Here is a 25,182-nt window from a genome sequence, read left to right on the forward strand (position 1 = left end):
AGGAACTGAGAGCCAGGAGACCTGGGTTCTACTGCTAACTTTATTATGAGTTTATGCCCTTGGATTGTTATCTAATATCTTTGTTCTCAGTTTCTGCATCTGGAAAAGGTTTACCCTCGTATAAGGATAGTCTGAGAACAAACACTCCATGTATATGGAAGCACTTTGAGTTTTTCAGAAAGTCTGAAAGAATGTAAGAAAACTTACATCCTTAGCTACAACTGACTAAAAGCCATCTGTATCCATTTATCTTTGTGAGGATAAAAGGAGGTAAAAAACACACACTTATCCCAGTGCTTGGCAAGCAGTAGGTGCTCAGCTAAAATCACAATTTTCAATGCTTTTCTTGCCATCCTCCTTTTATCCCTTCTTTCCTAAAATGCTTTTAGTTTTTCTTTGCTAACTTACTCGAAACTTTTGATTTTTTCAGACAGAAGACCATATTTAATACTCTAGCATAATCAGTGTAATAATGCAAACTAGAAGCAGGACCATGTCACCATGTTTTAAGAAATATATATATTATCTTAGAGAACAAACACACTAATAGGTCACCTGTTAGAGCAGAAAGAAAAGTGATAGACCTAGAGCCTGGAGAAGGTCCTGACTGGGGAAGCACACAGTGGTTCCAGCCACACTGATTAAAGGGTTGGTGGTTCAGGCTTAACTTGAGTTGTCCTTGTGCTAACTTTGTGCTGATGGAAGCAAGAGGCGGTGTCAGACTTCTGCTTCCTTTTGGGGGCATTTGGCAAGTGTGAATTTTAAAAATGCCAATATTCTCTCTCCCTTGACATTACAGAGTAATTTGTGATTCTAATGTTATTACACATTCTCTCAAGTTTTTAAAAACAGACATGTTGTTATTAACAAGGAGAGATGTTTGGAGTAGTCTCCAATAAATTAATCATCAAGATGTTCTGAATGAAGGTTACTTTTATGTCAGTGATCCTGAATATCTTTACTCTTCAGAGAAGAATTTAAGCGGCCAAACTCAGCAGCCAGAGTTGATTTATGCGAACGCCAGCCCTAAGCCTCAGTGATGGATGCTTGGCTCTGTATCTGCCCCAAACCTTCCCTCCTTAACCCCCACCTTCACATATTAAGAAGTGTCAACCAACCTCAAACCTACTCAAGTACAACCAATTTGCCCTATATGGATTAAACCTCTACGGCTTAAATTTTGTTAAGGAAAGTAAAATGAGATCCTCTTATATAGAAGATGGATTTTACATTTCTGTCGATGTCAAAGGAGGAATGAAATGCCTTCTTTAATATAAGAATAAATAAGTGTAGGAAATTGAGTCCTACGAATCCAACCTGGTCACTGGGCATCTCTCCCGGTCCGCAGAGGAGGGGAGCTTTCTGCACTGATGCCTGACCAGAAGCAGGGCCCCCCAGAGGGCTGGGGGACTGCCAGGGGATGCCTGCCAGGCTGAGGCCACACTCGGCCTGAGCCAGGAAGCCCCAGGCTGCTGCTGCGCTCTTCTGTTCAGTTTCCTTTTCTCCCTCGTTCCCATGCCCAGACTCTTGCCTAGAGATGGAGGAAAATACCTTCAGCGAAGCCCTAGAACTTTCAGGCACCCCGTTTCCATATTTTCCTGAGATGATGCCACAAGCCAGTGGAGACCATGTCATTGCTCCAACTCCTATAGAAGGAAAAAAAAACCTTAACAAGTTGCTTCTGCAAACTGGGATCAAAAGTGAGTGAGTGGGTATTCAGAAAGGACCTGGTTAGTTATGGGGAAAACTGGCTAGATATATGAGTTAATATCAGCATATATCATTCCATTAAAGTTTAGGCATTTACAAACTGTGTGCTTCATTTTTATTAACATAAACCCATCAACTGTGCACTGTTGGTGATAGGGAGCAGGGCATATAATCAAGCCTGAAAATGTGGCTTATCCACAGTTTTCTGATGCCCCAAATTTATGTTTCTTTTTACACTCGGAGATAAGCACTTTTGCTTGCACAAAAATTCAGTGCTTCGCTTGTTCACACAGTGCCGCAGTAGTGCCTGGTCGAAGGAGGAGCACAGTGCCCGGTGCACAGAGAACACACAATGAACACACAGTGATAGCCATAACGACCACTGTTAGGTTGTCGAAATGTTCTTATCCTTTTTTTCTTACCCAGCATTTTCCCACTCACGTAAACCCCCATTTCTTATGAAAAAGTTATCTCTGGAACCTGTTTTGATAAATATGCCTGAAAATGTGGCTTAAGTTTTCTGATATCCGAAATTCTTGTGTACATGTTGTATATATATATTTCCCTCCTTTTGGCATCATGTGTACCTACATAAACTTGTGTCCCTGACTTGTCTACCATTCTTGAATTCCCCTTCTGACTCAGTTCTAGGCAGAGTAGGAGATACAGATGTATAAATCCATAATTTTGGGGAAACCCACTCAGAGATGCATTCTTGGCTAGAGCAACTACCCTATGAAAAACAGGTTTATTCATTATTTCTTCCTTTCATTCTACATGCATTTTTTTTTGAACACCTACTGAGAACAGCTTGTCTGCCAGCTCTGCTTGGCTTTCATGAATGATACTCCAGAGATTGCATACAGGTCCTTTTGATTTCTTCTAGTTTCTGGAATGCATAGTGCTGACAATCCCTACATTAATTAGGAACGTTTAGGAAAGCATTTCAGTCACACCCTTTTTTTTTTTTTTTCTGGATCCCTGATCCTCTTATTAAAGATAATGAGTCAATTTGATTGTGAAGATTACCTATTTTATGGTAGAGCTCTGGTAGCTGAACCTCTACTTTCTCTCTCTGGAAAAGGTGGTATTCAGCTTGTTCACAGACTGGCGGAATCATGTTGAACTGTCTTGCTACAGAGTAGGCTTCCTAAAGTGAAATAAAATTGAAACTGAATTTATTTCTGATGAGAAGTAAGTCTGTGTGCACGAAAAAAAATTCAGTGAAATGAATACAAACCAAGAAAATCTAGATTGTCAAATAATAAGCAAAGTTATGACCATCAATTTCAGTAAGAAATACCAAATCAGGAAATTATTTTTTGGGAGGTTTTGGAATGAGTAAAGTCCAGGGAAAGTTAGTCAAAGTGTGAATTATGAACTATTACAAAGAAAACATAGTTTAACTATTTCTAGGTTCCTAATGAAATAAAACTTAACTAATATATAAAAATGATCTATAATTAGCATGTTATGAACAGTACCATTATTTAATACATAACAAAAACCTGGAATATTGTGTCATATGTCTCATTAGCGGAGAAATGTACTCTCTTACTACCAAACTACACCAAAGAACATGCTAAAACATGATTCCCGTTAGAGACCTGCACCCTCCATGTTGTATTCTGAGCTAAGATCCATCCCCTGCCCCCATATCCATCTCTACAATGATGAAATTGATCATAGAATTCTAGTGCCATTGTGATTGTGAAGAAAGTTTGCAAAAGGTCTTACAACTTGTACATGATGTCTGACAAATAAAAATATGTACTCAATGGTCATTTAAAAATGGAAATGGAATTACCATGATCTCCATGGCACTCCAGCGAGAGGTTCCCCAGTACATGGCCATTCCTTGGTTTATCACATGTGTCATGGCGCGAACGATTTCTATGGAAAGGCAAAGAGATAGCATTACATATATTTTTCAAAGTTATATAGTCTTTTTTTTCTTTTCCTGCCCAAAGCTTATATGTTTAATGCAGTTATTTGTTGGATTAGTATAATTACCTTGACACTGGTGATAACATAATAGTCTAACATAAAATATTGATGGTTTGGAGGTGGATGATACTTTTGGGTTAATTGACTTTCCATTTTCAGTTTGCAGCAACAATATGAAATGATATTAAAAAAAGAATGGCCACCTTAAGTTCTTCCTTTACTTTTATTGCTTCAGCGTTGCTGGCTGGATAAAAGAACACATTATTCACCTCTTTCAGAACCTGGGTACCTTGCTCACTAAAGTGAGAAGTAAGAGAAAGCATTTGTTTTGACTTTGTAGAATGGAAGGTCACTGAGGATAGAAGTCCTGCCTTTGTATGTTGGATTTACAGAGCTAAGCCTCACGCAGGGTTGTTGTTTAATAGAGATGACTCAATAACAATGTGTTTGAAAGATAAACATGTTAAATGCTGAACAAACAGCTGAAGCCCCAGCGGCTCCCAGCCCACACTGGCACACCCTGTCCTTGACTACTTTGGACCAAACTTCATTCTAAGACACCCATGTCATGCATCTCACCTGGAGCTCCATGTGGCCCCACCCTGTTTGCTCATCAGCCTCTTTCAGCTTGACATCACATTTCCTAAATAGGAAAATGAATCTCTTCCCAGCGGGGTGGAGTTGAGCTAATCCTCTTGGAACGAGCCAATATTTTACAGAACCAGAGAGCATGGAGAGCCTCAAGTTCAATTGAGTGAAAGGTCACAGACATGGTTGGGTTTCTTCTACAAACCAGGTCAGCCAAACACCCAGGAAGCCAGGTCATTTCACACTTTCAAAGGGTTGTAGGTCACGGGCCTTTCTTACCCTACTGATAATACCTGGTAGGTCACATGTTCTTCAGCAGAATCCTTGTCTCAAACTTTAATTGAGTAGATGTGTTATTTTATTTCTCACCAGCAAGCACTGTCTTAATTGATCAGGGACAGGATTTGGAATGAGACAGTGAGGGTTAGGGTCCTAGCTTCCTTGCTTGTTTGACTTACATAAAGCATTTTAAATTGCCCTTGGTCTTTGTTTGGAAGATGGGAATGCTTTTACTCACCAGAGTCTACCCAACAGAGGCAGAATTTGGCATGTAAAGAAAATATTTTTCCTCCTTGGAGAAAGACTACTAAATATCAGTGTATTACTCAACAACCAAATCTATGAAGATAGTTCTTCCTTTACAAAGCAAACGAGGCACAAAAAGTTACAAGAAACATTTTTCTTGTCTTTAAATAGAAATGAATACGTGTGCTAACATTTCTGGAAATTCAAAGCCATTCCTTAAATATCTGCCCCTAAGTATTCTCTCTTTGGAACTCTCTATCATTGTACTACTTCCCTTTCCTTTCACATCCTGTTTCATTCAGAGCTGAGATATTCATTCAACCAACAGGATTTATGAGGAGTCTGCTGTACTGGGTGCTGGAGATATTGTGGCGAGTCAAACATGTTGGTAAACACTGACAGGTTAACAGGGAATAAATGAACCCAAGACGCTCCCCTGTCTCTAATCCATAATCAAATAAGATGAGCACAGCTATGGAGAACAGTGTGGAGATTCCTCAAAAAACTGGAAATAGAACTGCCTTATGACCCAGCAATCCCACTGCTGGGCATACACACCGAGGAAACCAGAACTGAAAAGAGACACATGTACCCTAATGTTCATTGCAGCACTGTTTATAATAGCCAGGACATGGAAGCAACCTAGATGTCCATCAGGAGACGAATGGATAAGAAAGCTGTGGTACATATACACAATGGAGTATTACTCAGCCATTAAAAAGAATACATTTGAATCAGTTCTAATGAGGTGGATGAAACTGGAGCCGATTACACAGAGTGAAGTAAGCCAGAAAGAAAAACACCAATACAGTATACTAACACATATATATGGAATTTAGAAAGATGGTAACGATAACCCTGTATGCAAGACAGCAAAAGAGACACAGATATATAGAACAGTCTTTTGGAATCTGTGGGAGAGGGAGAGGGTGGGATGATTTGGGAGAATGGCATTGAAACATGTATACTATCATGTAAGAAACAAATCGCCAGTCTAGGTGTAGGATGCAGGATACAGGATGCTTGGGGCTGGTGCACTGGGATGACCCAGAGGGATGGTATGGGGAGGGAGGTGGGAGTGGGGTTCAGGATGGGGAACACATGTACACCTGTGGCGGATTCATGTTGATGTATGGCAAAACCAATACAATATTGTAAAGTAAAAAAAAAAGAAAAAAAAGAGCACAGGACGTGGTCCAGTGGCTTGGCCATGTGGGAGTCACCGAGGTATTGACAACAGCAGGTAGGGTGGAGTGGAGGTTGTGACGCTTCCCATTCCTTCATTCCCTTATTTCATGTAATGTACTAACAGCGTAATATTTGCCAGGAACTGGGTTCATCTGTGAGTAAGACAGATACAAAGCTCCTGGACTCAGGGAGTTCAGAGTTGAGTGGGGAAGATGGAGATGTAAACAAGTAGGTAACCACAAAATGTAATGTGTTATGAAGAAAGCAAATAGGGGGCTGAGATCAGGAATGAGGAAGAAGACATATATACTTGGTCAAAGAAGAAGTACTGTTTAGGCATACAAAATAAAAAGGCACCAGTCAGGTGAAGAACAAGGGAAGAGCATTCTAGGCAGCATGTGTCAAGGCCCTGGGGCCAGACAGAGCTTGGTGAACCTCACAATCAGTAAGCCATGATGGAGGAAGCTGAGTCAGGAAGGAAGGCAGGGCTACAAGATGAAGCTGGCAGAGGGCACACCGTGTCTGTTATTCAGGGCTGGATGGGAAGTCACTAATATTTCTAAGTAAGGGAATGATGATGCAGTATATATTTCAGAACACTATCTGACCATGTTGTGAGGCGAGCGCTGGAGGAAGCAGGAAGATCATTAGGAGGTTTACTGTAGCATTCCTGGAAGGAGATAAGAGGCTTGAAATCGGGAGGTGGTAGCAAAGACAGACGTGAACGGATCAAAATCTGTTTTGTGGATAGAATCCCCAAGGACTGTATGTGGCAAGTGAGGAAAAGGAGGAATCAAGGAAGCTTGAGGGAGGAACAGGTTTGGGAGGAAGAGTCAGGGTCCTTCTTCAATTCAGTTCAGTTCAGTCGCTCAGCTGTGTCCGACTCTTTGCAACCCCATGAATCGCAGCACGCCAGGCCTCCCTGTCCATCACCAACTCCCTGAGTTCACTCAAACTCATGTCCATCGAGTCGGTGGTGCCATCCAGCCATCTAGGACATGCCAAAAATAGAGATGCCTGTGAGAGACAGAAGGGTGATGTCGAGTAGAGATAACTGGATAATGATATGTGAGCAACCTGGGCTGGAGGTGAGCTATTTGTTCATCAACAGTCTATTAATTATATTTAAATCCATGAGTGAATGAGACTATGTAAGGGAAGTCTGCCCAGAGAAAACAAAAGTTTCAAAGAGCCAAATCAGGAGTTGGGAAGGGTACACTGTGGGGTTTTGGGTCATTGGCAGCCAGAGGAGTAGGAAGGAAGCCAGAGGGGGACGTTTGGAATCAAGAATGGAGTGGGCTTGCGGGAGGACCTGTGCCCAAAGATTGGAACATGTGAGCATTTGAATCAGAAAGGCACAGAACAATGCAGGTCAATGAAGACCCTGAAAAGAGTGTTGTCAGTGTCCTTGGTGCATTTGGACCAAGGCCAGGCTGGAGCTGACTGAAGAATGGGCATGAGGAAGGGAAGGTATTAGAGACAACCTGGGTGGACTCAAGTTAGGAAATGAATGGAGCAGAGAAAGAGGGTAGCAGCTGAAGTGGGTATTTAGGATAAAGGAGATTTTTATTTTAAAACTGAAAGATGCAAGAGAAAGCCTATATGCCACTGAGAGTAATCTAGATAGAGGATTTACCTGAGGATGTGGGCTAGGAGACTGGGGAGAATGGAGAGGGAGAGACTGGACAGAGTGAGATGGAGGACAAAACCCCTGGAGTGGGAAGGACGCTTCAAGCAAGATGGTGCGACCCTGGGAGGTTTGGAGAAGTCATCAGGGGAAGACAGGGGAGAGTGTGTTTGACGAATGGTGGTGCTGGTGGTAAAGAACCTGCCTGTCGATGCAGGAAATGTAAGGGACATGGGTTTGATCTCTGGATCAGGAAGAGCCTCTGAAGGAGGGCATGGCAACCCACTCCAGTATTCTTGCCTGGAGAATCTCATGAACAGAGGAGCCATAGGGTTGCAAAGAGCTGGACACGACTGAGCAACTAAGCACAGCACAGCATAGCACACAATAAACTCTCAATCAAGTGAAAACGAGGTACGAAGTGAAGAAAAGGCGAGAAGGAACAGTTCTGAGTGTGGAAGAGCCTATGCAAGATGCCCCCATGCCCCAGGCACTTTAGCTGAGGGCGATTTCGTGGCTCCCCGATAAGGCTGGCTGCTGACTCTGCAGGGAAGGGCTGGTGGAATGCAGAGAGGACTCTGGGAGGAGGAGGCTGCTGCACAGAATGCGGGGAGGAATGCAGAGAATGGAGAGCCAGCAGATGGAGATCCATGTGGCCACAAAGTAAAATTTAGTTTAATGCATATTAAATTTGTTCATTTTTTTTTAAGTCAGAGAAAAATCCCCCAAGTTATTTAGCTCTCTAACAGGAAGTCACTGTAGTTCTCTAGCAGGAAGTCACTGTACTGATAGCCGAGGTGGGTTTTAACACGATTCTACTAAAGGACACTAGAGGGCAGCATTGTTAAGAAAAAAAAATCAAAGGGTGTCTAAAAGCTTTTACTTGACTACCACGGAAATGCATTTTTAAAGCATCCCAGTCGGAGCATCAGTTCTGAGTGGGGAAAATGACGTTAGGAAGCTCATCTAGTGCATTGCTTCCACCCGCCTCTGGGAAAGGACATGCAGACAAACAAACTGATTCAGTTTGGCAGTTCGCGACTGAATGTGGCTCCCGCTGCCCAGACTCCCCGCTTTTCCAGGAAGCTTCAGCACGAGTGGCTCTCAACTCTGACTGCACACGAAAGGACCTGGGGAGCTTGGAAAATCACACTATCCGGGCTCCACAGAAGGTCTATTATATCAGAATCTCTGGGGGTGAAGCCAGGCATCAAGATTTTAAAAACTCATCCCAGATGATTGCATGTGCAGCCCGGGTTAAGGGTCGCTGTGCTTGTCTGCTAGTCCTAAAGTGTGGCCCCTGGACCCCTAGCAGCAGCCCCTGGGAACCTGTCAGAAATGCAGGTCCTAGGGCCTCACCCCAGATGCTGTGCTGTGCTGTGTGCTTAGTCGCTCAGTCGAGTCCGACTCTTTGCAACCCCGTGGTCTGTAGCCCGCCAGGCTCCTCTGTCCATGGGATTCTCCAGGCAAGAGTACTGGAGTGGGTTACCTTGCCCTCCTCCAGGAGATCTTCCCAACTTGGGGATTGAACCCAGGTCTCCCGCATTGCGGGCAGATTCTTTACAGTCTGAGCCACCAGGGAGGCACCCCAGGTGCACTGAATTTCAAATTTTGGGCTTGGGTGGGGCCCAGCAGTCTGTGTTTAAAGCCACTCACAGACAATTCTAGTGCAAACTAAAGGTTAAGAAATGCCAACCCATTACAAATATTCTTGCCTGGAAAATCCCATGGACAGAGGAGCCTGGTGGGCTACAGTCCTCAGGGTCACAAAGAATTGGACACAACTGAAGCGACTTGGCACACACACAAAGGTTAAGAATTACTGATTTATACCATCCCCACCATCCTCACAGGTGACATGCATACATGTACATAACCATGTATACGTTGTAGTATGAATTAGAATCAAATCTGAATAATTTGAAGAAAACACAGAAATCCAGGTCCTAGCCTACTTCTCTGAGCCCAGGCCTTTGTATTATTTTCATTAGCTCTCAAATCTCAGTGTTTGAGAAACACTTCTAAACTATGGGAAAACTTGGTTAAATGTTTCCTGTGCACTGCTTTCCATGCTGCTGCTGCTAAGTCGCTTCAGTCGTGTCCGACTCTGTGCGACCCCAGAGACAGCAGCCCACCAGGCTCCCCCGTCCCTGGGATTCTCCAGGCAAGAACACTGGAGTGGGTTGCCATTTCCTTCTCCAATGCAAGAAAGTGAAAAGTGAAAGTGAAGTCGCTCAGTCGTGTCTGACTCAGCGACCCCATAGACTGCAGACTACCAGGCTCCTCCGTCCATGGGATTTTCCAGGCAAGAGTACTGCAGTGAGGTGCCATTGCCTTCTCCAGCTTTCCATGCTGAAACCATCATTACTATTTAGCCCACAGTTCACAGACAGCTCTCTGTCTCTTATTTCCTGGATCCTTGGCACAGAACTGACTATGAAAGCTACAGGTCGAGTTTGTTTCCCTGAATATCCCATTCTCCATCTGTGAAGTGAGGATGTATTGATCCTGTGGAATTCTTTCAAAGCTTGACATGAGATAATGTATGTAGACCAACTGGTGACTCTAAGACAATAACACAAACTGAGTAACAAGTAAGCAGGATGTGGGCCTGGTTGTTTCCTCTCAAATAAGCTCAGATTTTAACATTTTATATATTTTTTTAAGTTGTTATTCTTCATTCAGTAACAGGTCATCTCTGTTTAAAAATAGGTATTTTATGTGAAAGGACTATGTGAAACTACTTATTTTGAGTGAAAGAAACTTGCTGATAAATATGTTTACTTTTTTAATTGGCCCCCATGCCTGAGTAACTAAAACATGCAGAAAATATGTTCACGTTAAACCTTTTTCATGTGAAATTTTCCCTAGAACTTTGAAAGTTGTATGCAAGTTGTTACACTGCATAAACAACAAACCATAGGGACTAAAGATACAAATAGGCACAAATTAGTTTTTTGATCAAATAAAATATACTAAATCTGGCCATACAGACACATAATGATAAAAACAATAGAAACCTTAGAGATAATTCAGGGCAGCTTCTTCTTACTCTAGATGAGGAAACAGGCTAGGAGTTCATTGTTTTAAGGCATAATTGAAAGCGCAAATGTTACTAACAATTATAAATATTTCAGTTATGCTTACAAAATGCTGAGAGTAAATACACAAAATAATAATTGTAACATATAGAGGAACTGTATGTAATTTTATTATTTCCAAGTTGCCGGTAAATGTGTTATCATACTTTTATGATTTAAAAAATAGAAAAGAAAGAAGAGTCCCTAATAAGCAAAGCACCACTTTAAAAATACTAACATGCCATAAGTTAATTCACACATATTAGGTTTAACCAAACACAATTTCCAATTTTAGAGGCCAAAAATGGTTGCTCTCTTTCAAGGGGAGTGGACTGCAGTGGAGGCTGGGGCACTGGTAGAATGTAGGGACTCGGTTTCATCAGAGGAAAAAAAACAGTTTTTACCCCAGACCAGCTGTTTGTTTGTTGTTTATCAAACTTCAGTTGTTTATTTACTTATTCAACTTCAAAAGCTTGTGGTGGTGGTTTATACTCATGCTCTGTGACTTAGAGGTTTCCTCCTGGATCTCTGTCAATCATTTACCATCTTGGCTCAGCTGAGCATCAGCAGATAGAGGACCATCTTTTATCACTGGAATGGAAACCTGTATCCATAAGTGGAGTGATGCCATGTTTAGCCTTAAAGGTTTGCCTGCTGTCTGAGGACAGGCCTGGCTCCATCTGCCTTCCAGAGCACACAGGAGACTCTGGGTTCTGGGTTTTGTCTCATCACTGTCATGAAGTTGGACATGTTCTCCAACCTTGCTGAATCTCAGTTTCTTCAACACAAATGACCAGGCTGATATTAACTGAGCATATAATAACTTATATTAACTTATGTCCTTATAATAACTGTTTAGGTGGGTAATATTTTCATCTTTATTTTATTGATGACAAATCTGAGACTCAGAAAGATAATTGCTTGGGCAGGATCTCAGTAGGTAGTATGTAAGGCCACTTTTAGCTTTCAAGTTCTGTGATTAGTTATCCTGCAAGGCTTTGTGCATAGTACATTGTGGGAGAAGGTAGGCTGGGGACAAAAAAATAACAGGGCATTCACTTAATTGACTGCCTTGTATGTTTGTGAATGTGTGATGCCTTGTGTGTGGGTCTGTTCATCCCTTTGCATTTAATACATTGATGACTATAATTTATGATGTGTATGAATGACTTGACTATATAGAGCTTCTCCATCTTTGGCTGCAAAGAAGATAATCAATCTGATTTTGGTATTGACCATCTGGTGATGTTCACGTGTATAGTCTTATCTTGTTTTATTGGAAAAGGGTGTTTGCTATGACCAGTGTGTTCTCTTGGCAAAACTCTGTTAGCCTTTTCCCTGCTTCATTTTGTTCACCAAGGCCAAATTTGCCTGTTACTCCAGGTATCGCTTGACTTTCTACTTTTGCTTTCAGCCCCCTATGATGAAAAGGACATCTTTTTTGGGTGTTAGTTCTAGAAGGTCTTGTATCAGCTTCTTCAGCATTACTGGTTGGAGCATAGAGTCGAATTATGGTGATATTGAACGGTTTGCCTTAAAAACGAACAGAGATCTATACAGTCAGCAAAAACAAGACAGGGAGCTGACTGTGTCTCAGATCATGAACTGCTTACTGCCAAATTCAGACTTAAACTGAAGAAAGTAGGGAAAACCACTAGACTATTCAGGTATGACCTAAATCAAATCCCTTACGATTACATAGTGGAAATGACAAAAGATTCAAGGGATTAGATCTGATAGACAGAGTGCCTGAAGAACTATGGATGGAAGTTTGTGACATTTTACAGGAGGCAGTGATCAAGATCATCCCCAAGAAAAAGAATTGCAAAAAGGCAAAATGATTGTCTGAGGAGGGCTTACAAATGGCTGAGAAAAGAAGAAAAGCAAAGGCAAATGAGCAAAGGAAAGATATACCCATTTGAATCAAGGAAAGATAAGAAAGACTTCCTTAGCAATCAATACAAAGAAATAGAGGAAAACAATAGAATAGGAAAGACTAGAGATCTCTTCAAGAAAATTAGAGATACCAAGGGATATTTCATGCAAAAACGGGCACAATAAAGGGCAGAAATGGTATGGACCTAACAGAAGCAGAAGATATTAAGAAGAGGTGGCAAGAATACATAGCAGAACTATACAAAAAGGATCTTCATGACCCAGATAATCATGATGGTGTGATCACTCACCTAGAGCCAGACATCCTGGAGTGCAAAATCAAGTGGGCCTTAGGAAACATCATTATGAACAAAACTAGTGGAGGTGATGGAATTCCAGTTGAGCTATTTCAAATCCTGCAAGATGATGCTGTGAAAGTGCTACACTCAATAAGCCAGCAAATCTGGAAAACTCAGCAGTGGCCACAGGACTGGAAAAGGTCAGTTTTCATTCCAATCCCAAAGAAGGGCAATGCCAAAGAATGTTCAAACTATTGCACAACTGCACTCATCTCACACATTTGCAAAGTAATGCTCAAAATTCTCCAAGCCAGGCTTCAACAGTACATGAACCGTTACCTTCCAGATGTTCAAGCTGGATTTAGAAAAGGCAGAAGAACCAGAGATCAAATTGTCAACATCCGCAGGATGTTAGAAAAAGCAAGAGAATTTCAGAAAAACATTTACTTCTGCTTTATTGGCTATGCAAAAGCTTTTGACTGTGTAGATCACAACAAACTGTGGAAAATTCTTCAAGAAATGGGAATACCAGACCACCTGACCTGCTTCTTGACAAATCTGTATGCATGTCCAGTATGGAACAACAGACTAGTTCCAAATAGGAAAAGGTGTACATCAAGGCTGTATACTGTTACCCTGCTTATTTAACTTATATGCAGAGCACATCATGAGAAATACTGTGCTGGGTGAACACAGCTGGAATCAAGATTTCCAGGAGAAGTATCAATAACCTCAGATGTGCAGATGACACCAACATTATGGCTGAAAGCGAAGAACTAAAGAGCCCCTTGATGAAAGTGAAAGAAGAGAGTGAAAAAGTTGGCTTAAAGCTCAACATTCAGAAAACGAAGATCATGGCATCTGATCCCATCACTTCATGGAAAATAGATGGGAAAATGGTGGAAACAGTGGCAGACTTTATTTTTGAGGGCTCCAAAATCACTGCAGGTGGTGACTGCAGCCATGAAATTAAAAGACGCTTGCTCCTTGGAAGAATGCTGCTGCTGCTGCTAAGTTGCTTCAGTCGTGTCCGACTCTTGCGACCCCAAAGACGGCAGCCCACCAGGCTCCCCTGTCCCTGGGATTCTCTAGGCAAGAACACTGGAGTGGGTTGCCATTTCCTTCTCCAATGCATGAAAGTGAAAAGTCAAAGTCGCTCAGTCGTGTCCGACTCTTCGCGACCCCATGGACTGCAGCCCACCAGGCTTCTCCGTCCATGGGATTTTCCAGGCAAGAGTACTAGAGTGGGGTGCCATTGCCTTCTCTGCCTTGGAAGAATACTTATGACCAAACTAGACAGAATATTAAAAAGCAGAGACATTACTTTGCCGACAAAAATCTGTCTAGTCAAGGCTATGGTTTTTCCAGTAGTCATGTATGGATGTGAGAGTTGGACTGTAAAGAAAGCTAAGCGCCCAAGAATTGATGCTTTTGAACTGTGGTGTTGGAGAAGACTCTTGAGAGAGTCCCTTGGACTGCAAGGAGATCAAACCAGTCAATCCTAAAGGAAATCAATCCTGAATATTCATTGGAAGGGCTGATGTTGAAGCTGAAACTCCAATACTCTGGCCACCTGATGCAAAGAACTGATTCCTTGGAAAAGACCCTGATGCTGGGAAAGACTGAAGGCGGGAGGAGAAGGGGGTGACAGAGGATGAGATGGTTGGATGGGATCACTGACTCGATGAACGTGAGTTTGGGCAAGCTTTGGGAGTTGGTGATGGACAGGGAAGCCTGGCGTGCTGCAGTCCATGGGGTTGCAAAGTGTCGGACATGATTGAACAACTGAACTGAACTGAAGTATCCCTAAGTTCCGAAGTGAGGTACTAGGTCACCTGTGTAGGACTAGTTAAAAAAAAGGTGTGGCCATCCTTAGGCCATTCTCTACCTTAAAAGAATCAGTGAGTGGAGGTGGGGGTTGAGAGACACTTTATTTGGACTTATTTGAGTTCTGTGGCATTTTCTGACCTTCCTCTGTGATGCCACTCTCCCTCAGCCATCTTTTGCCTTGTCTCAAACTGAATAAGCTCCAAAACAGAAAAATCCCATTTGCAGAACTTGCAAATAAAGGCAGCTTCCTGCTGTAAGGACTGAATGCTGTGATTTTGTCCCCAACAGGCAGTCCTGGAGATTCTGCTCATTCCTTGTTCAGCTCCCCGATACAGAGGAGGAGACTGCCTGATGCTGAGTACTTCTAATATTACTTCTTCCTGCATCAGACATGTGTTCTTTAATCCTGGCAAAAAAGCAAACGTTCATTTTATATTTAGATAAGGACGGCCAAGTGACTTGCTTAAGGCAATGACTGTAGCTTTCTTATCTTTCAATACTTCTCTATCCTCATTATTTCTCTGTAATCCTCTTATCACTATGTTCAGTCTTTCCAGCTTCTCACCTGGAATCACTCCTGCCTGCTGACATGCCAAGAAATAATGGAGAATATGGATCATAAAATTGCACTTCCTCCTTCAACATAATTTAGCATGGTGCCTACTATTTCCTATTAAAACTGGGTGTTTTCAAACTTTTGGAATCTTTCTGTTTGGGTAATAACTAACTGGTGGTCATTAAAGAGGTGATTTCTGTCCTAATGAAAGGGAGGCAGCATTCACAAGGAGTAGAGAGGACAGTGCTTTCTTGCACAGATCAAATTATATAGGATTTGTGAACAGTGGAATGCATTCTAATTCATTTAAAAACATTTGAGAACTTCCCTGGTGATACAGTGGGTAAGAATTTGCCTCTCAATGTGGGGGACATGGGTTCAATCCCTGGTCCAGGAAGATTCCAAAGGCCTCAGAGCAATTAAGACTGCACCACAACTACTGAGCCTGTGTGCCCTAGAGCCTGCACTCTGCAACAAGAGAAGCGACCGCAAGAGAAGCCCGCATTCCACGACGAAGAGTAGCCTCCACTCGCCGCAATTAGAGAAAGCTCACAAGAGCACGCAAGACTCAGTGCAGCCAAAAATTAAATAAACAAATAAAATTATTTAAAAAAAGAAAACATTTGAAAGGAGAACAATTAAACTCATTGCCTTAAATTTTGTCTAGAGTGAGGCAACAAATAAACAGATTTAAAGAAACAAACAAAAAAATCTAAGTGAACTGAAACTTTGGGGTTTAATTTATTTCCTAGATACCTGACTTGTATCTTCATCTGTGAAGCTAAAAGTTATATGGCATTAGTGGATTATTTCCTGAGATTTCTTTTGACAATGTTACCAGTCAATCTTTAAAAAAGCATGTTTAATAGTTTGAATATGTATATTCTCCTCATGTGGAGATCTCTCTGATAAATTTAAAAAATTAAAATTTGGGAAAAGATCGCTTTTCTTCTAAAACATTAAAAGTTTTGCTCTTGTTAATTAAGCCCCACAAATTTTATCATAGAATTCGGCTGTCTTGATCCATTTGGACTGCTATAACATATATGTGTTTGTTATGTTCAGCTGTTCAGCTGTTCAGCTGTTTGACTCTTTGCAACCCCATGGACTATAGCCACTAGGCTCCTCTGTCCATGGAATTTTCCAGGCAAGTGTACTGGAGGAGGTTGCCATTTCCTATTCCAGGGAATCTTCCTCACCCAGGGATCTAGCCTGAGTCTTTTATGTCTCCCGCCATGACAGGTAGATTCTTTACCACTGAGCCACCTGGGAACCCCTATAACAAATATACTATACATACATATATATATACACACACACACACACACATATATATATACACACACACATATGACTAAATATCACAGATGGTTTAAACAGCAAACATTCATTTCTCACAGTCTGGAGCATGGGAAGTCTAAGGTCAAGGCGCTGGCAGATTTATTATCTGACAAGAGTTGTCTTCCTGGTTCATAGACAGCCACCTTCTCACTGCACTATCACATGGTGGAAGGGGTAAGGCAGCTCTCTGTGGTCTCTTTTATAAGGGCGCTAATCACTTTCATGAGGGCTGCACCCTCTTGGGCTAGTCACTTACTAAGGCCCTCTTAGTAGCATCACTTTGGGGATTAGGTTTCAACATATGGATTATGCAGGGACACAAACACTCTCGCTACAGCAACAGCCTAGAAAATCCTCAAAGCAAGGGTTATCAGCTGCTTATCTCTTCCACAGATGACATTCCCATGAACACCTGATTCTGAATAACCAGATTTTTTTTTCTAGTGAATGTACCAGGATGAGTGCTCTACAAAATGTATGCAGAAATAAATAAAGAACTTAATCTGCCATGTACATTTATTTGATAGAACCAATTTATTCTAATTTTAGAGTAACTAGGTAAAACAGTCCTTATATACTCGCATGGATGGAGGAGCCTGGTAGGCTATAGTCCATGGGGTCGCTAAGAGTCAGACACGACTGAGTGACTTCACTTTCACTTTTCACTTTCATGCATTGGAGAAGGAAATGGCAACCCACTCCAGTGTTCTTGCCTGGAGAATCCCAGGGATGGTGGAGCCCAATGGGCTGCCGTCTGTGGGGTCGCATAGAGTTGGACACGACTGAAGCGACTTAGCAGCAGCAGCAGGTAAAACAGTCCTTATATACTAGGAACATTTATGGTAGAAAATTCTGATATATGACTATAACATGTATCAGCACAAATAGAAAGACATGATAGAAATTATAGATACTTTCAATCAGCTATAATAAAAGATCTGAAAATTTGAGAATTATTAGCTTTTTACTTTGTGATCCTCTTGAGTTGGGGGTTGTAGTTCTTCTCACTGAGAAATGAGGATGTTTCAAACTTCCTTGTTTGAAACAATTAGGTTTCAGGGCTTTTTTTTTTTTTTTTTTTAATGGAAGAAGTTATTGAAAACTCAATAGAAAGTTCTTAAATTGTAAAATAAATTTATTGGCTCTTGTCACTGGAAACAAACTTAAGAATTGGTAGTTACAACAACCAAGTTGTTGAGAATCAACTTTTCTAACTCTCTGCTATCCCTGGGTTGGTTTCCCTCATGACATTAGGGTGGCTCTTGGTGGTATTTACGGCGTTGTGGTTTTTTTTATCCATACTCAGCAGGGCCCTTTTGCCTCAGTATTCCAGCATTCCTGAGATTCATTCTAATTAGGTTGCTTCAATCACATGAGCCAGTGACTCTAGTCGGGCTGATTGTGTTAACACAATCCAGAGCTCACCTCGGAACTGAGGTCCAGCCGAAAGAAAGGAAGCAGCCTTCCTCTGGGTCAGCTGGCGGCCTGGGAAGGGTCATCGCCCACCTGAAAATGTGGATACCTGAGGAATGATGTCTACTGGGCAGACATTCAACTATTTTCACTATGCTCAGAAAGGGTCTTGCTGGGGACACCACCAAGAAAGGGCCCAGGGAGAGTACAAATCTACTGAGTGCCTACTATGTGCTGGGCACTTTACCAACATTATTGCATTTGAAGTTTACTATAGCCCTGTGAGGTGGTGTCATTACACTTCCATTTTACATCTGAAGCAACTGAAGCTCAAAGAGAGATAAAAAAGTTGATGAAGCCAGATTTGTACATTTCCTCTAAAACTAGCCCCATGCTCCAACAAAATGAAGCAGAATATGTTTTCCCCTTCCTTTTCATCTATATTTGTATATTTTAAAACATGTGTTACAGTTCAAGAAGCTTTTGTTTTTTTATTATTTATTTATTTTGACCATACCACATGGCATGTGTGATCTTAGTTCCCAGACCAGGAATTGAACCTGTGCCCCCTGCATTGGAAGCAGAGTCTTAACCACTAGACCACATGGGAAGTCCTCTATATTTGTATATTTTATTCCCACCCTTTTGATTATGCTATTGGAAGCATGTAGAGGCTTAAAGTATCTCTGTCAACTGAGGAAAAAGCCTTTAGGCATATGAAAAGGAAATGCAAAACAAATGAATAGTTTTCTAAATGTTCACTGAGATACTAAAAAATAAATTTAACAAAAATCCACCCATTCTACATGGTACCTAATATTTCTGTATCCATTATCAGTGGTTATTTTTATACTTGGGAGCATCTGTCATTGCCTTGTAGATTACCTGACTCAAGTCTCAAATTTCTGATCTTTTAAACTGTGTGACTGTCAACCTCATTGGTCAGACAGTCAGATGTGGAAAGCTGACATTAGCTTCTTATTTTATTATCCTATCTGGAGCTTTTATTTATACAACTGTCTGTGTATCAGCTTCTTGGGACAGGCTTTAAACTTTACTTTAAAAGGAATTTTATCTTCTGGAGGAAAGAATAAAGCAAGCCAACTTGGCAGAGGATTGATAAGAGTAAAAATGTTTACCCTAATGAGATTTTCTACTGGCAAATCCAGTTTCATGCTGTAACAGGAGGCAATCTTTATTGCTTCTTTAAAAGTGTAGAGCTGGATTTACTTCCTGAGTCTACCATGGGAGACGTCTGGAAGGAGATGCTGTCTTAATCTTAATGATATTAAAACCTCTATGCCTACAGCAGATGCAACTCACTTGCAGCCCCAAATCCATTTTGGCTCTGTAGCGCTTATCTATATTTGTCAGGTATCTGGTAATTAAACAAAAGGCGACTTTTAAACTTGACACGGAGCAGAATGATTTTCTCAGCTTTTCAGTGAACTACCTGGTAGAGGAGCTACTCACTCTGTGAATATTTCCAAATGAGGCACCTGCTGTTTTCTATGTTCAAATGTAAGCCAGGCCCAGAAGCAGCTGGGCAACATTCACGGCAAGAGCCACTGGAGAGGAGGCTGGCTTGTCCCCAGGCACGCCCACTTTTCCTCCTTGTGCCTACTTCACTATTCTACATTTGTTTGTTTGTCTAGGACCCTTAATCTCTCTTTTTAGGTGGCCTTTCTTTCCCATTTCTGAGTTTCTCTACCTCCCACTCAAAGATGGCTGTTTCCCCTTATTTTCTTCACTAAAACTATTTCATAGATGGTGCTTCTTAAATATTCTGACCACATGACCCACTAAAGTGGGCACAGAAGCAAACACTATTAGAAGACCTTGGCTTTAGCACAGAAATTTATGCAAATCTCTATTCTATACCATAGTAAAACATTCACTTTAAAGCAACATGTTCTTATTTATAAATCTTTGACTTTATAAAACTTTATCATGGAAGGAAAAGGTCTCAAGTCTACTCTGGCTTTTGTCCACCTCCCCTCAGCCACCCAAAGCCACCTCATCCATGCCCAGCATACTTCCTGTGCCTCAGGGGAAAGGCATGCCTCCCTGTGAGGCAAAGAGCAAAGAGAGGGAGTCAGTGACTGAAAAGGTGGAATGAATTGTCCCTCTTGGGGACTGGTCTTTAGACACACAGCCCTAGTTTGACCTAATCCTTTATGCCCTGAACTTTTATATATTTCTATGCCATGTTTTATGAGGCTCCCTCACATAGATATACAGATCTTCAGTCTTCTGGAGTAATAGTGATAATCGTTTACACTAATTTAGCACATATAATGTACTTGCCTTATTCTAAACACTTTATGTATAGTAACTCATTTTATTGGCACTACAGTCTTATAGTGTAGGTCTGTTGTTCTTATTATCTTGTTTTGCATGTGAAGAAACTGAGGCACAATAAGGAGAGTCGATTACTCAAGATTACCCAGCTAGTGTGTATTGGGGCCAGGATTTGAAAGTAAGCAGTCTGGCTCCTGTCTGCTTTTAACCACAAATGACACTTCAGCAAGTTAGAAATGACAGACTTGTGTCCAGCGAAGAGAACCCAGAGGCCCTGATAGAGCATGATGGTTACATTTAAGGAGTGAAATGTTGATTGCAGAGCTCTTTGGGGAACCGCAAGAATCTTTCTGTGTTTCCTGAGAGCAGCATGTTATATGGGGGCTGCCCAGTGCTTCTCTGGGACATGGCAAGACTCCCTGTTTGGCCTTCACTGCCATGCAGTGTTTATACATGAACCTCTTTCAATGCAGGAAAAGTTGAAGGACAGACTTGACAGAGAGAATTGCTGTCTGTGACATATGGCAGGAAAAGGTAAGTGCTAAATAGAGAAAGAGGCATCATGCTGTATGAGTGAAGAGGGAGAGCTATTAACCCCATCATGGCTTCCATGCCTTCTTCCGTTTTTTAAAGAAAGAGCGATGTTTTGCAAAAATATTTATTGTGCTTCTCAGTCAATTAAAAATACATTGGTTAATATATAAAACAAGTACCTGTACTACCAAGCTCATATATTATAAAATATATTTAATGGTAGCCACGTCTTGGCTTCAGTATACTATTCCCCACTGAAAGAAACCAAGACTCCTTAGAGAAATGTCTGATTACAGGGCTGGGGAAAGCATAGGTGAGCTTGGAACACCTTGTGCTGGGAAGCCAAAAAAGTCCTTAAAAAAAGATGGAGAGATGTCAAAAAGACACAAAAGACGTGTCAAAGATGCTTCAAATGGCCATATTTGGGATAATTGCAGCAACAAATTAATGATGGTAATGAATCATAAATTATAGAAAAAATCGTCCATGAGTTCATACTGATAAAAATAACTGAATAAAATTATTCAATAATTGAATAAGTAAATGAATGGAGGAGAAGGGGAAGCTCTGCCTTGCAGTAGAATGCCAAGTAAAAAATTTAGAACGTATGATGGAAACAGAAAAATCACCCTTTAGCCACCACCACAGTACTAGTTCAGACATCACTGAAGAATACTAAAATCAAGTAGGCAAAATTGTGATGAGAAGATATTTGCATAATTTCAAAGTGTCCCTCTCAAAGATACTCACTGGAGATATAAATGTAAACACACATACACACACACACACACACATACATCTAATATATACTAAAGGAAAAGGTACAAACTAGGAGAAACCTGGTTAGTATCACCTTAACCAAGAAAGTAAAGCATCATCAGGAATGGGAAAATGTGACAGTATGTACCCCCTGCTATACTACAGGGCATCATTTCTGTGGTACTCTTGCCAACAATGCCTAACCTGAATTTAATCACTAGTGGACATCTGAAAAACTCCAGTCATGGGACATTCTGAAAAATAAGTGGCTAGTAGTCTTCTAAAGTGTCAAAATTACAAACGACAGAGTGAGGAACCGATGCAGCTTAAAGGAGACCAAAGACACATTACAATGAATAGCAACATGTAAATTTTGAGTTGATTTGGACCAGAAAAGAATATTAGTGGGACGATTAGAGAAATATGAATATGATCCATAGATTAAATAATATTATTGTATCAATGTTAATTTCCAGATTTTGATACTTACACAATGGTTATATAGAGCTTCCCTGGTGGCTCGTATGGTAAAGAATCTGCCTGCAATGCAGGAGACCTGGGTTCAATCCCTGGGTTAGGAAGATCCCCTTGAGAAGGAAATAGCAACCCACTCCAGTATTCTTGCCTGGAAAATCCCATGGACACAGAAGCCTCTCGGGCTACAGTCCATGAGATCACAAAGAGTCAGGCATGACTAAATTATTAACACAGTTGTTATATAAAATGCTAACACTTAAAGACAGAACTGGACATGGAACAACAGACTGGTTCCAAATAGGAAAAGGGGTATGTCAAGGCTGTATACTGTCATCCTGCTTATTTAACTTATATACAGAGTACATCATGAGAAACGCTGAGCTAGATGAAGCACAAGCTGGAGTCAAGATTGCTGGGAGAAATATCAATAACTTCAGATATGCAGATGACACCACCCTTATAGCAGAAAGCAAAGAGCCTCTTGTTGAAAGTGAAAGAGGAGAGTGAAAAAGTTGGCTTAAAGGTCAACATTCAGAAAACTAAGATCATGGCATCCGGTCCCATCGTTTCATGGCAAATAGATGGGGAAACAGTGGAAACAGTGGCTGACTTTATTTTGGGGGGCTCCAAGATCACTGCAGATGGTGATTGAAGTCATGAAATTAAAAGATGCTTGCTCCTTGGAAGGAAAGTTATGACTAACCTAGACAGCATATTAAAAAGAAGAGACATTACTTTGCCAATAAAGGTCCATCTAGTTAAGGCTATGGTTTTTCCAGTGGTCATGTATAGATGTGAGAGTTGGACTATAAAGAAAGGTGAGTGCCGAAGAATTGATGCTTTTGAACTGTGGTGTTGCAGAAGACTCTTGAGAGTCCCTTGGACTGCATGGAGATCCAACCAGTCCATCCTAAAGATCAGTCCTGGGTGTTCATTGGAAGGACCAATGTTAAAGCTGAAACTCCAATACTTTGGCCACCTGATGCGAAGAGCTGACACATTAGAAAAGACCCTGATCCTGGGAAAGATTGAGGGCAGGAAGAGAAGGGGATGACAGAGGATGAGATGGTTGGATGGCATCACTGACTCAATTAACATGAGTTTGGGTAAACTCGAGGAGTTGGCTATGGACAGGGAGGCCTGGCATGCTATAGACTATGGGATTGCAAAGAGTTGTACACGACAGAGCAACTGAACTGAAACTGAAAACACTTATGGAATCTGAGTATGGGGTAGATAGGAATCTTCTATATATTTTTGCTGCTTTTTAATGTCTGAAATTAAACCAGTGGATAGCTTAAAAACAGAAAAGATAAAATATACACAATAAATAGAAACTTTAAAAATAATGATATATAAAATAAATGGAAATTATGTTTTCTTTTCATCTTACAATGGGTTATCCAACACAGCCTGCTTTGGAAGCCACCAAGGGAGGGAGTCTGGCACAGCTTGTTTAGGAAGTGCTGGGTGGGTCTCTGGTGCTGGCCTATTTCTGGAGGGATGTGATGAGAAACGGGTTGGCTTCTCATCATGGACTCTGGGTAGGAAAATTAGCACTGAATGTGTATTTCTAACCTCCCAGCACTGTGCCTGGACTTGACAGCCACAGTATCATAGTTAATATTGACAACTCAATACCACTGGCATTTTTATCTCACTTCTGTGTATGTGTATGGTTATTGTTTTAATCTCTAGCTTTATCAAAGTAACACACACAGAGTGTTTAAAGAGTCGATGCCAAAAGGCTCGTAAACAAAGCAGCATCCTTTCTACTGTGCCTGCACCCCAGAGGTGGAAACCACGTCCAGCATATATGTAGCTGTTTATTCTGATATTAATCTCTATGTTTCTCAACAATATGTACACATTACTCTCTTGGCCCAGCTTTGTAAAGACATTTTATCCACTGACTTCTTGTGGAGGTGAGAGTTTTAGCTCCTGCCATACACCTGTCTATCCTATCTTCCCAATATATTCACATCTCAGTTTAGGGTTCAGCTCATATTCTCTGTGTTCATTTCAATGCCTGATGCTTAATGTCCACTGCTGAGCAGAGTAGTTTACAATGATTACACTTCCTGTCTTCTATACCTTTTCATTTTCCTTTAGTTGACAATTACTTCATTACACTTCCTGTAGTTTGTGCAAGTATATGGCAACCCACTCCAGTATTCTTGCCTGGAGAATTTCATAGACAGAGGAGCCTGGTGGGCTATGGTCCATGGGGTCGCAGAGTTAGACATGACTGAGCAATTAACACTTTCTCTAAAGATACAGCTTTCTGTTTTGGTTAAGTCTGTGGGAAATTCAGTTCCCCGTTTTTCCTGGCAACATCCCATCTAAGGCCCCCATCATCCCATCACAGCCTGGGCTGGTGCGCTCTGTGCCTGCCGCATGTCGCCTCTGGCTATGTCATCCTGGAAATTCCCTTTTCCACTTGAATGGGTTGGATCCATGGCTTCCTCTTCGTTGCTCTCTTTCTCCTCTTTTATTTATTTAATTTTTTATGGTGGAGCCCATTTTCCAGTAGCTTTTGAGGAATTATGTTTGGGAGATAAGAAAGTCAAAAAGATATTATTTCCTCACTCCTGGTTGACAGTTTGCTTTCCATTTTTTTTTTCTTAGAACTTTGAAACCTTGTTGCATGATGTTCTGGATCTCAATTTTGCTGTTGAGAACCCCTAGACGATCCTTATTCTCAGTCCTTTTTGTGTACATGCTATGAATTCTCTGGAATATTTTAGGATGCTTTTCCTTATCTTTTCACTTGTGAAATTTCATTATAACATTACTTTGTATGGGACTTGATCTATTTATTGTCCTGGGTACTTGGTGGGCACTATTGATCTAGAGATTCATGTTCTTTAAATTTGGAAATTTTCTTTTTCTTTTTTTTTCCTTTTGATAACTACCTCTCCCCCATTTAGGGATTCCCTGGTGACTCAGATAGTAAAGAGTCTGCCTGCAAGGAGGGAGACCCAAGTTTGATTCCTGAGTTGGGAAGATCCCCTGGAGAAGGAGAGGGCAACCCACTCCAGTATTCTTGTCTGGAAAATTCCATGGCCAGAGGAGCCTTGTGGGCTATAGTAAACAGGGTGGCAAAGAGTCGGACATGACTCAGCGACTTCA

At 41.3% G+C, this 25,182-nt stretch overlaps 1 protein-coding gene across 5 annotated transcripts in view; it reads right to left on the reverse strand.

Moving 5' to 3' along the window:
• Positions 1–25,182, reverse strand: part of KCNAB1 (potassium voltage-gated channel subfamily A regulatory beta subunit 1) — a 458,084-nt gene that overhangs the window by 19,679 nt on the left and 413,223 nt on the right. For all 5 annotated transcript variants that reach the window (XM_068992310.1, XM_068992110.1, XM_068992193.1 and 2 more), the window contains 3 exons: positions 3,518–3,603; positions 2,740–2,860; positions 1,552–1,646 (listed from right to left, as the gene is read on the reverse strand). In XM_068992310.1, coding sequence (XP_068848411.1) covers positions 1,552–1,646; positions 2,740–2,860; positions 3,518–3,603 — 302 coding nt within the window. The remainder of the gene's footprint in view (positions 1–1,551; positions 1,647–2,739; positions 2,861–3,517; positions 3,604–25,182) is intronic.

Source organism: Capricornis sumatraensis, chromosome 1, assembly GCF_032405125.1.
Source record: "Capricornis sumatraensis isolate serow.1 chromosome 1, serow.2, whole genome shotgun sequence".
In the NCBI taxonomy this organism is placed as follows: Eukaryota; Metazoa; Chordata; class Mammalia; order Artiodactyla; family Bovidae; genus Capricornis; species Capricornis sumatraensis.